This window comes from Mustela nivalis, assembly GCF_964662115.1.
Source record: "Mustela nivalis genome assembly, chromosome: 11".
NCBI classification, from domain to species: domain Eukaryota; kingdom Metazoa; phylum Chordata; class Mammalia; order Carnivora; family Mustelidae; genus Mustela; species Mustela nivalis.
In genome coordinates, this window is record NC_139030.1 from 15,618,114 (window position 1) to 15,631,570 (window position 13,457).

At 34.9% G+C, this 13,457-nt stretch overlaps 1 protein-coding gene and 1 long non-coding RNA gene across 4 annotated transcripts in view; one reads left to right on the forward strand and one right to left on the reverse strand.

Annotated features, from left to right (window-relative positions):
• Window positions 1-13,457, forward strand: part of LOC309843666 — a 58,106-nt gene that overhangs the window by 36,417 nt on the left and 8,232 nt on the right. The window lies entirely within an intron of this gene.
• The window catches only part of DPP10 (dipeptidyl peptidase like 10), a 1,373,984-nt gene that overhangs the window by 28,940 nt on the left and 1,331,587 nt on the right, over window positions 1-13,457 (reverse strand). For all 3 annotated transcript variants that reach the window (XM_082689264.1, XM_082689263.1, XM_082689265.1), the window contains exons 18-19: window positions 7,249-7,347; window positions 7,072-7,141 (exon numbers count right to left, since the gene is read on the reverse strand). In XM_082689264.1, coding sequence (XP_082545390.1) covers window positions 7,072-7,141; window positions 7,249-7,347 — 169 coding nt within the window. The remainder of the gene's footprint in view (window positions 1-7,071; window positions 7,142-7,248; window positions 7,348-13,457) is intronic.

Genomic DNA, 13,457 nt, shown 5'->3' on the forward strand with positions numbered 1-13,457 from the left:
GTGTGAGATGTTTTCTTATTGAGGTTTTGATATACACTTTCCTGATGATGAGTGATGTTGAGCATCTTTTCATGTGTCCGTTAGCCATCTGCATGTCTTCTTTGAAGAAATGTCTATTCATGTCTTCTGCCCAATTTTTAATTGGGTTGTTTGTTTTGGGATGTTGAGTTGTATCAGTTCTTTCTATATTTTGGACACTGTATCAGATATGTCATATGCAAATATCTTCTCCCATTCCATAGGTTTTAAGTTTTGTCGATTGTTTCCTTCATAGTGCAGAAGTTTTTTATCTTTACTTAGCCCCAATAGTTCATTTTTGCTTTTCTTCCCTTGCCTCAGGAGATGTAACTAGAAAGATGTTGCTATGGCCTATGTAAGAGAAATTACTGCCTATGCTCTATTTTAGGATTTTCATGGTTTCAGATCTCACATTTAGGTCATTAATCCACTTTGAATTTATTTTTTGTATCTGGTATAAGAAAGTGGTCCAGTTTCATTCTTTTGCATGTAGCTGTCCAGTTTTCTCAACACCATTTGTTGAAGAGATTGTCTTTTACCCATTGCATGGTTTTTCCACCTTTGTTGAAGATTAATTGACCATATAGTTGTGGGTTTATTCCTGGGTTTTCTGTTCTGTTTGTGCCAATACAATACTCATTTTATTACTACAGATTTGTAGTATAATTTAAGGTCTGGAATTGTGATGTCTCCAGCTTTCTTTTCCTTTTGCAGGATTGTTTTGCCTATTCAGGGTCCTTCATGATTCCATACAGATTTTAAGATTATTTGTTCTAGTTTTGTGAAAAATGCTTTTAGTATTTTGATATGGGTTTCATTAAATCTGTAGATTGCTTTGGGTAGTATGGACATTTTAACAGTATTTGTTCTTCCAACCATAAGCATGAACCATCTTATGAAATATCTTTGTGTTGACTTCAATTTCTTATCAATGTTTTATACTTTTCAGAGTATAGTCTTTTACCTCCTTGATTAAGTTTATGCCTAAGTGTTTTATTATTTTTGGTACAATTATAAATAGGACTGCTTTCTTAATTTCTCTTTCTGTTGCTTCCTTATTACTGCATAGAAATGCAATGGATTTCTGTACATTGATTTTGTGTCCTGCAGCATTACTGAATTCATTTTTCAGTTCTAGGAGCTTTTTGGTAGAGTCTTGAGTTCTTTATATATACATCATACCATATCATTGTGAATAGTGAATGTTTCACTTCTTTACCAAATTGGGTGATTTTTTTTTTTTTTCAAATTGGATGATTTCATTAGCTCTTCTTACCTGATTGCTGTGGCTAGGATTTCCAGTACTATGTTGAATAAAATCAGTGAGAGTGGACAACCTTGGCTTGTTCTTGATATTAGAGGGAAAGCTCTCAGTTTTTCGCCATTGAATATAATTTTAGCTGTGGGTTTTTCACATATGGCCTTTATGATGTTATTTTCCCTCTAAACCTACTTTTCTGATGGATGTTATACTTTGCCAGATGGATTTTTCTGCATCAGTTGAAATGATCATATGGTTTTTATCCTTGCTCTTGATCCAATGTATCATACTGACTGATTTGCCAATGTTGAACCACCCTTACATCCTGGGAATAAATCTCACTTGATTTTGATGAATGAGTTTTTTAATGTATTGTTGGATTCAACTTGCTGATTTTTGTTGAGGATTTTTGTGTCTTTACTTATCAGAATATTAGCCTATAATATTCTTTTTCTCTCTCTTATTAATTAATTTTAAGTATCTTTATCTCATTTTAGTATCAGGGTAATGCAGACCTCATAGAATGAATTCGGAAGTTTTCTTTCCTCTTCTATTTTGGAATAGTTTAAGAGGTATTAACTTTTAATAAATTTATTAAATTAAATTTAATATTTTTAATTTTAATTAAAATAAATTTCTTTTTAAATTAGTCAAATTAAATTTAAATAAATTAAATATTAACTTTTAATATTTAGTAGAATTCAACTGTGAAGCCATCTGGTCTTGAGTTTTTGCTTGTGGAGACTTTTTTGATTACTGATTTGGTTTCATTGCTGGTAGTTGGTCTGTCTAAATTTCTATTTCTTCCTTCTTCTTTTAGTAGATTACATGTTTCTAGGAATTTATCCATTTCTTCTAGGTTGTCAGATTTGCTAGCAATGTAACTTTTCATAATATTCTTAAAATCCTTTTTATTTCTGTGGTATCATTTGTCATTTCTCCTCTTTCTGGCTTTATTTAAGTCTCTCTTTTTTTATGAGTCTGGCTAAATGTTTATCAGTTTTGTTGATCTTTTCAAGGAATCAACTCCTGGTTTGATTGATTTGCACTATTTAAGTTGTTATTTCATGTATTTCTGCTTTAACCTTATTATTTCCTTCCTTCTACTGGTTTGGTGTTTTTTTACTCTCTTTCTAGCTCCTTTAGGTGTCATGTTGGGTTGCTTGTTTGAGATTTTTTTGCTTCTTGAGGAAATTTTGCTACATCCTGTATCCCAAAGATTTTGGATCGTTGTGTTTTCCTTTCCATTTCTCTCCATGTATTATTATTATCTTTTATTTCCTCTTTGATTTCTTGTTTGATCCATTCATTGTTTAGTACCATGTTATTTAGTATCTTAGTAAATTTGTTTTTTCCAGAATTTTTCTTGTGATTGATGTCTAGTTTCATAACATTCTGCTCAGAAAAGATGCCAGGTATGACTTTAGTCTTTTTAAATTTGTTGAGACTTACTTTGTGGTCTGAGATGTGATCTATTTTCGGAATGTTCCATGTACACTTGAAAAGGAGGTGTATTCTACTAATTTGGGGTGAAATGTCTTGAACAGAATTTTTTAGGTCTATCTGGTCCAAAATGTCCTTAGAAGCCACTGTTATCTTCTTGATTGTCTTTGTATGATCTGTCCATTGATGTAATAAGTGGGGTGTAAAGGCCCCTACTGTTATTGTATTACTATTGATTATTTCTGTTATGTTTGTTATTAACTGCTTTATGTATTTGTTTGCTTCTAGGATGGGTGAATAAATACTTACAATTGCTATATCTTCTTGTTGGATTGTCCCCTGAATGATTATATAGTGCTGTTCTCTGTCTCATAACAGTCTTTGTTTTAAGGTATATTGACCAATATAAGTATTGCCATCACGGCTTTCTTTTCACACCCATTTGCATGATGGATTCTTCTTCATCTTTTCACTTTCAATCTGCATGTGTCTTTAGGTCTGAAATGAGTCTTCTGTGTGCAGCATATGGGTCTTATTTTTTCATCCATTTTATTACCCTGTGTCTTTTAATTGGAATGTTTAGTCCATTTTCATTCAATGTCATTCCTGATAAGTCAGTACTTACTGTCATTTTGTTACTTGTTTTGTAGTCATTTATGTAGTTCTTCTCTGTTACTTTCTTCTCTTGCTCTCTTCTCTCAAGATAAGTTGGATTTCTTTAGTGATGTACTTGATTACTTTCTCTTTATTTTTTGCATATCACTGATATTTTTTTATTTATGGTTACCATTTAGTTTGTATATAATACCTTCTGTATATAGCAGTATATATTAAGTTTGAACTCATTCTTAACAACTTCCCACTTTCTAGGTATATGGTGTCATACTTCATATCCTTTTATTTTGTCAGTTCCTTGACTTTTATAAATATACTTATTTTTACTACTTTTGTGCTTCCTACTTTCCTTACCATAGCTTATGATCTTTCCTTTCCACTCAGAGTCCCCTATAACATTTCTTGCAGGGCTCATTTACAGGTCATGAATTCCTTTAACTTTTGTGTGTCTAGAAAACTCTTTATCTCACCTTCTATTCTAATGGATGGCCTTGCTGGATAGCATATTCTTGGCTGCAATATTTTGAATATGCATTCCACTCCCTCTGGCATGCAGGGTTTCTACTAAAAAATCATCTGGTAACCTTATGTGGTTTCCTTTGAATTAACTGTTTTCTTCTGCTGCTTTTAAAATTCTCTGTCACTACTTTTCCCACCTTAATTACTGTATATCTTGGTGTGGACCTCCTTGGGTAGATTTTATGTGTCCGTGGGGGGACTCTCTGTGCCTAGGTTATCTGGATTTGTTCCCTTGTCCAGATTTCAGAGATTTACAACTATTATTCCTTCACATAAATTTTCTGCCTCCTTTTCTTTTCTCTTCTTCTGTGACCCAATAAAGCAAATGACTAAATTCTCTAAGTCTGTTTTATATATATATATATATATATATATATATGTATATATACATATATATATAATATATACATGTTATATAACATAATCTGCTTATATATTATATAGAAGACTATATTTGTATTATATATAATTATATATCATATGAGACATATATAGGTTATATATAACCTGATTATATATTATATAATATAATCCCCATCTGCTCAGCTTATTTTCTGTTATTCTGTCCTCCAGGTCACTGATCCAGTCTTCTGCTTTATCTCTTCTACTATTTATTACATCTAGTATATTTTTTAATTCATTTATTGTGCTCCTTACCTCTAATCAGTTATTTTTTTAATCTCATTAAGCATCAGAGATGTCTTCTACTCTTTCTTTATGTCTGCTGAGTATTTTTATGATTATTACTTTAAATTCTTAACAGGCATATTACTTACCTCCATTTTGCTTTGGTCTCTTGCTGTGATTTTGTCTTTTTCTTTTATTTGGGACATATTCCTCTGTCTCCTTATTTGTCTTACTTTCTGTAACGCTTCTTTGTGTTAGGGGAGACAGCCACATCTGGACTTGCAACTAATGGCATTATGAAGAAGAGGCTCTTTAGTTTCCTGCTAGGTAGTGTCCCCTTTTCACCAGAATCTGCTCCTTCAGGGGTGTCTTCTATGTGTGATATATCTACTGTGCTGCTGTGGCAGAACTGCTTTTTCCTTCAGTCCAGTAATCTGCAGTAGCTTTCTTGGCCTATTGTGGGCAGTGTTTACTCCCTGTGGTGTCCATGGGCCAGCCTGGAAATGCCCTGGGCTTGACTTGAGTCAGACCATGCATTTACCAGAGATGTAGTGGCACCAAACTTCAGGGCACTTTCCCTGGCTGTCCCCTGAGAAGCTTTCATTGGTGGGTGGGGCCTGGAGTCAGATCAGTTGTCTGCCTCCAGCCTACTGTGGTTCTCTGACTGGTGTGTGTGTGTTTATTTTCACTTTCTTAGGGGCATGCATCACTTTGAAGTGGTGCTTGCTACTCTAGGGCCTGCTTCCACACTGCCAGGGCTGCAGCATCCTGTTTGGGGTCTGGACAAGAGTATATTGGAGAGGGTGGATCCATTGATTCACAGCTTAGGGAGGGCAATCTATAAGTGCTTACAAAATAAAAATCATCCAGCATAAAGCTCGTATCAGATGCCACAACAAGTTAGGTAGTTTCTCTGACCTAGGGCTATAGTGAGAATCTGTAATTCCCATCTACTTTTCACCCCAGACTGTGACATTACTCTGGAGCCAACGGACAGGTGAATGATTGCCTACATATCCATCTGCATGAGTGAGGCAGTACTTCATGGAAGAATGCCTAATAGGGTTCCTTTCTCTGAGAACCACCACCCCAAGTGAATAAAAAGGCCTCTTTTCCCAAAGGGAGATATGACTGAGACAAAATATAGGGTTTAAGATTTTTTTTTTTTTGTCCTTATTTTGTCTCCTGAAATATTTTCCTCAATAAATCACACATATACTTTAAGTAGGGATTGAAGAAAAGTAGGTGAAAGAGAAGGGACAAAAGAAGGTATTATAAAAGAGCAAATAAGAACTTCCTCAGGAAGTCACCAAGAACTTTCAGGGCCTTCTGGTTATTTAGGGACAAAGGAGAATGGTCTGGGCATGAAAAACTAGATGAGGTTTAGGCATTAACATTAGGAATAGATAATGGAATGTGGGGAAATATTAAGTATAATGTTTTCTGTATTTAGCTGCTTATAATTATGTGACAAACTATTTCTATTTATTAAAGAATCTATAATCTATATAAAATAATGAACTATAATCAAAATAATTAAAACAGTCATGTGCCTGGCACTTTACATGTTGTATTTCATTTAATCTAAAAAGCAGCCTTAAAACATAGCCTGTATTTTAATGCTTGTTTTGTATTTGGAGAAATTGAGCCCTAAATGAAGTTAAGCAGCTTCCTCAAGGACACAGCTAATTAATGACAAAACTGAAATTTAAAGCCAGGAACTTTGATTTCATAGACTGAACAATTAATCTCTATATTCTCTATATTCAAACAACAAGTAATTCTGTTTTCATTTCCCTTTCCTAATAAGGTTCTGATATAATTTTAGACAACTTTAAGCACTGTCTTAGCAATATATGCTGGCTAGGTTCTTAATGAGGAAAATAACCAATAACTCTCAGGAATAAAATGCTGCATCGGTATCAAGTTAGTCAACCATTAGATGCTAGGTGTCTCTGTGCCCAGTACTATTTCAGAATATGATCTCACAGAAAGTATGAATGAATTCGATTCTAAGTTGGAAAAAGGTTTTCTGAGCATGGGAGGTACTTCCTGCTGGCCATGAACCCAAGAAGGAGAACTGGCAGGAGTGATATAAATATAACCAATGGTTTCACCAGTGGCAATCAGTGTTTTCTCACTGTTGCATAAACAACTGATAAAGAGCACAGGGCCTATGACAACATAGATGCTCCTTAAGGACATTATCCTAAATGAAATAAGCCAGTCACCAAAGGTCAAATACTGCATGATTCCAGTCTCAAAGGCATCTAAAATAATCAAATTCCTAGAAGCCTAGAAGCTGAGAGTAGAGTGGTATTGCTAGGGGAGGGGAATTGGGGAGTTGATATTCAGTGGGTATAAAATTTTAGTCATGCAAGATGAGTAAGTTCTACAGACCTGCTATGCAGCATTGTACCTATAGTTAGCAATACTTTATTGTGCATTTAAGATTTGTCAAGAGAGTAGATCTCATGTAGGAATTTTTTTTATTGTTTTTTTTTTAATCAGAATGCTGTCATGTGAGACATAAGAAAAATTATAAAGCCTTTAGATTCCTTCATTTCAAAAACAAATAGAATACTTACATTATTAACAGAAGAGCATACTGGTTTCGGTCCGTAAAATCTTTGGGAAAGGACAACTGTAAAGGAAGTTCTTTTAAAGAAAGAGCAAAATATTAAATATGGAGAGTCATTTACACATAAAAATATAAGATGCAGAGAATGTTGTTCTTAAATAACATAGCATGCACAAAACTTTACCATAGTCGTCAATATGAAGCATTTTAATTTCTGACTTTACTATCTTCTTCTTCAGGATAGCTTCCTTCAGCATGGAATTGCTTTCCAATATAAAATATTCTATAAATCAAAAAAGTTAATTTAAATAACTAACTACTATGTATTGATCAGGAATCAGTACAACACAACAAATAATAATCCGATGATTATCATTTGGCAAGCAAGCACTGTGTTAGGCACTGATTAAACTCTCATAATTTCTCTCCTGACTGGATTACAACAACAGTTTTCTAACTGAGCTTTTTATTCCAGTGAAATGTTTTCTTTTGCCCTATACCTGGAATTAGCATTTACATTTTCAAAATGCAAATCTGATCAAGTTGCTACTCTGCTTAAGAATATTTAAAAGAATACAAATCTCACAAAACAAACTGAGGGTTGCTGGGGGGAGGGGGGTTAGTAGAAGGGGGGTGGGTTATGGACATTGGGGAGGGTATGTGCTTTGGTGAGTGCTGTGAAGTGTGTAAACCTGGCGATTCATAAACCTGGGGATAAAAATATATGTTTATAAAAAATAAAAAAATTTAAAAAAGAAGGGGAAAAAAAAGAATATTTAAAAGAATAGAAACCTATCTAGCACCCCGTAAGATGACATTACCACAGTAGGATTCCAATAACAAAATTATGAGGCATGTAGAAAAATCAGGAAAATATTACCCCCAGGATGAGTATAAAAATGTAAATAATAGAAATAATGCAAATAATATATTCTCTTTTTTAATGATATTGCCAGTCGATTATAATTACATCTTATATATTTAGAAAATAGGCATGAGGATATTAAGCAGACACATGAATGATTTTTTAAAAAAAGAAAAGTTAAAATACTAAAAATTTAAAACTGCAAAATCTGATATTCATAAAAACAATCTAAGATGAAAAATACTAGATTGGATTAATAGTATATTAGGTACTATAAAAGAAATTATTAATGAATTTGAGAATATGGCAATAGACAATATTAAAATTAAAATGAGTTGACAAAACACGAAAAGAGCATCAGTAACTTGATGAAATTTTGATAGACTAAATCTGTAAATTTATAGGAGAGATTTGACATACTAAAAATAGCCCTCTAATCCATAAGTATGTATGTATATCATTGAGTCTTTAATTTCTCTCAATCTTGGAAGAAAGCAATCAGTCTTTCAACATCAAGACATTAAGTGTGGTATCAGTTGTTGTATTTTTGTAAATTCTGTTAATCTAAGAAATTCCCTTTCTATTCTTGCTGTTATTTATTGTTTTTTTTACTGTTTTTCACTTTTATCAACTACTGTCTTGTAAATCCTCATAGTTAATAGTAAAATAGAGTGATTTGCTTTGATTGATTGTTGAAAGTTGTAACAGTCATGGATTTTTCAGGTAAACCCATGTATCCATAATATTCTTTTATAAATTGGTGGATTTTACTTGCTAGTATTTAGTTAGTGAACTTTGTATCTATATCCATTGGGGAAAAAATTAAATATTTTATTTTTTTAAGTAATCATTGTACCCAACATGGGGCTCAAACTCAAAACCCCAAGATCAAGAGTCTACACTCTACCAACTCTATGAACCAAACAGGCATATACCACCCCCTTTATTTTTGTCCCTGTAATGTTTGTTTATTATTTATTAACATATAATGTTTCTTTATTTTAAGGGTAGAGGCCTGTGAATCATCAGTCTTAGATAATCCATAGCACTCACCATATACCCTCCCCAATGTCCATTATCCAGCTACCTTATCCCTCCCCCACCCCCAGATGCCCTCAATTTGTTTCCTGAGATTAAGAGTCTCATTATTTGTCTCCCTCCCTGGTTCAATCTTGTTTCATTTTTCCTTCCCTTACCCCCATGAACCCCCACCCTGCCTCTCAAAATCCTTATATCAGAAAGATCATATGATAATTGTCTTTCTCTGATTGACTTATTTCACTTAGCATAATATTCTCTAGTTCCATCCATGTCATTGCAAATGGCAAGATTTGGGGGGTTTTGATGGCTGCATAGTATTCCATTGTATTTATATACCACTTTTTCTTTATCCATTCATCTGTTGATGGACATCTAGGTTCTTTCCATAGTTTGGCTATGTGGACCTTGCTGCTATAAACATTTGGGTGCACATATCCTTTTGGATCACTACATTTGTATCTTTAGGGTAAATAGCCAGTAGGACGATTTCTTGGTCATAGGGTTGCTCTATTTTCAACTTTTTGAGGAAACTCCATGCTGTTTTCCAGAGTGGCTCTACCAGCTTGCATTCCCACCAACAATGTAGGAGGGTTCCTCTTTCTCCGCATCCTCGCCAACACCTGGCATTTCCTGACTGGTTAATTATAGCCATTCTGACTGGTGTGAGGTGGTATCTAACTGTGGTTTTTATTTGTATTTCCTTCAAGTGGCATGATGTTGAGCTTTTTCTCATGTGTATCTTGACCATTTGGATGTCTTCTTTGCAGAAATGTCTGTTCATGTCTTTTGCCCATTTCTTGATTGGATTATTTGTTCTTTGGGTGTTGAGTTTGATAAATTATTTACAGATTTTGGATACTAGCCCTTTATTTGATCTGTCATTTGCAAGTATATTTTCCCATTCTGTCAGTTGACTTTTGGTTTTGTTAACTGTTTCCTTTGCTATGCAAAAGCTGTTTATCTTGATGAAGTCCCACTAGTTCATTTTTGCCCTTGCTTCCCTTGCCTTTGGTGATATTTCCAGGAAGAAGTTCTGTGGCTGGATGTTAAAGAGGTTGCTACCTGTGTTCTCCTCAAGGATTTTGATGGAGTCCGTCTCACATTGAGATCTTTCATCCAAATGGTCCAGTTTCATTCTTCTGCATGTGACTGTCCAATTTTTCCAACACCATTTGTTGAAGAGACTGTCTTTTTTCCATTGGACATTCTTTCCTACTTTGTCAAAGATTAGTTGACCATAGAGTTGATGGTCCATTTCTGGACTCTCTATACTGTTCCACTGATCTATTTGTCTTTTGTTGTGCCAATACCATCTGTTTTGATGATTACAGCTCTGTAATAGAGCTTGAAGTCTGGAATTCTGATGCCGCCAACTTTCATTTTCTTTTTCAACATTCCTATATCTATTCGGGGTCTTTTCTGGTTCCATATACATTTTTGGATTATTTGTTCCATTTCTTTGAAAAAAGTTAATGGTATTTTGATAGGGATTGCATTAAACATGTAAACTGTGGGGCGCCTGGCTGGCTCAATATTTAAGCATCTGCCTTTGGTTCAGGTCATGATACCAGGGTCCTGGGATTGAGCCCCGCATGGGGCTCTCTGTTTAGCAGGAAGCCTGCTTCTCCCTCTCCCATTCCCCCTGCTTGTGTTTCTTCTCTCGCTGTGTCTCTCTCTGTCAAATAAATTTTTTTTTAAATCTTTTTTTTTTTTTTAATTTATTTGTCTGACAGATAGAGATCACAGGTAAACAGAGAGAGAGAGGAGGAAGCAAGTTCCCTGCTGAGCAGAGAGCCCGATGTGGGGCTTGATCCCAGGACCCTGGGACCATGACCTGAGCTGAAGGCAGAGGCTTTAACCCACTGAGCCACCTTAAAAAAAAAAATCTTTTTAAAAATGTAGATTACTCTAGGTAGCATAGACATTTTCACAATATTTGTTCTTCCAACCCATGAGCGTGGATTGTTTTTCCATTTCTTTCTGTCTTCCTCAGTTTCTTTCATAAGTACTTTATAGTACTCTGAGTACAGATTTTTTGTCGCTTTGGTTAGGTTTATTCGTAGGTATCTTATGGTTTGGGGCGCATTTGTAAATGGGATTGACTCCGTAATTTCTCTTTCTTCTGTCTTGGTGCATAGAAATGCAACTGATTTTTGTGCATTGATTTTATATCCTGACACTTTACTGAATTCCTATGTGAGTTCTAACAGTTTTGGGGTGGAGTCTTGGGTTTTCCACATAAAGTATCATATCATCTGCAAAGAATGATAGTTTGACTTCTTTGCTGATTCAGATGCCTTTAATTTCTTTTTGTTGTCTGGTTGCTGAGGCTAAGACTTCTAGTATTATGATGAATAGCAGAGGTGATAATGGACACCCCTGCCATATTCCAGACCTTAAAGGAAATGCTCTCAGTTGTTCCCCATTGAGAATGATATTTGCTGTTGGCTTTTCATAGATAGTTCTTATGATATTGAGACATGTACCCTCTATCCCTACAACTGTGAAGAGTTTTGATCAAGAAAGGATGCTGTACATTGCCAAATGCTTTTTCAGCATCTATTAATATGGTCCTTGTTCTTTCTTTTATTAATATATCACATTGATTGATTTGCAGATGTTGAACCAACCTTGCAAAACAGGAATAAATCCCACTTGGTCATGGTCCTTTTAATGTACTATTAGATCCTTCCAGCTAGTATTTTGGTGAGAATTTTTGCATCTGTGTTCACCAGAGACATTGGTCTGTGATTTTCTTTTTTGATGGGGTCTTTGTCTGGTTTTGGGATCAAAGTAATGCTGGCCTCATAAAATGAGTTTGGAAGTTTTCCTTCCCTTTCTATTTTTTGGAACAGTTTTAGGAGAATAGGTATTAATTCCTATTTAAATGTTTGGTAGATTTCCCCTGGGAAGCCATCTGGCCCTTGGCTCTTGTTTGTTGGGAGATTTTTTTTTTTTTAAGATTTTATTTATTTATTTGACACAGAGAGAGAGAGAGAGAGATCACAAGTAGGCAGAGAGGCAGGAAGAGAGAGGGGGAAGCAGGCTCACTGCTGAACAGAGAGCCCAATGCGGGGCTCGATCCCAGGACCCTGAGATCATGACCTGAGCCGAAGGCAGAGGCTTAACCCAATGAGCCACCCAGGCACCTCTGTTGGGAGATTTTTGATGACTGCTTCAATCTCCTTACTGGTTATGGGTCTGTTCAGGTTTTCTGTTTCTGTTTCAGTTTTAGTAGTTAATAGTCTCTAGGAATGCATCCAGTTCTTCTGTATTCTCAAATTTGCTGGTATATAGTTACTCATAATATGTTCTTATAATTTTTATTTCTTTGGTGTTGGCTGTCATCTCTCCTCTTCCATTCATGATTTTATTAACTTGGGTCCTTTCTCTTTTCTTTTTGATGAGTCTGGCCAGGGGTTTATCAATCTTCTTAATTCTTTCAAAGAACCAGCTCCTAGTTTTGTTGATCTGTTCTACTGTTCTTTTGGCTTCTATTTCATTGATTTCTGCTCTGATCTTTATTATTTCTCTTTTCTGGCTGGATTTAGACTTTATTTGCTGTTCTTTCTCTAGCTCATTTAGGTATAGGGTTAGGTTGTGTATTTGAGACCTTTCTTGTTTCTTGAGAAAGGCTTATATTGCTATATACTTTCCTCTCAGACCACCTTTGCTGTATCCCAAAGATTCTGAAGAGTCATGTTTTTGTTTTTGTTTTTTACATGAATTCTTAAAATTCTTCTTTAATTTCCTGGTTGACGCATTCATTCTTCAGTAGGATGCTCTTTAGCCTGTATACATTTGAGTTCTTTCCAACTTTCCTCTTGTTGAGTTCTACTTTCAAAGCATTGTGGTCTGAAGATATGCAGGGAATTATCTCAGTCTTTTGGTACCAGTTGAGACCTGATTTGTGACCCAGAATGTGATCTATTCTGGAGAATGTTATATGTGTACTAGGGAAGAATATGTATTCTGTTGGTTTGGGATGGAATGTTCTGAATATATCTGTCCTGTCCCTCTGGTCCAGTGTGTCATTCAAGGCCTTTATTTCCTTGTTGATCTTTTGCTTAGAAGATCTGTCCATTTCAGTGAGGGGGGTGTTAAAGCGCCCTACTATTATTGCATTATTATTAATGTATTTCTTTTATTTTGTTATTAATTGGTTTATATAATTGGCTGACCCCATGTTAGGGGCATAAATATTTAAAAGTGCTAGATTTTCTTGTTGTATAGACCCTTTAAGTATGGTATAATGTCCTTCTTCCTCTCATATTATAGTCTTTGACTTAAAATCTAATTTATCTGGTATAAGGATTGCCACCCCAGCTTTCTTTTGATGTCCATTAGCATAATAAATTGTTTTCCACCTCCTCACTTTAAATCTGGAGGTGTCTTTGGGTCTAAAATTAGTTTCTTGCAGACAACATATTGATGGGTCTTATTTTTTATTCCATTCTGATATTCTGTGTCTTTTGATTGGGGCATTT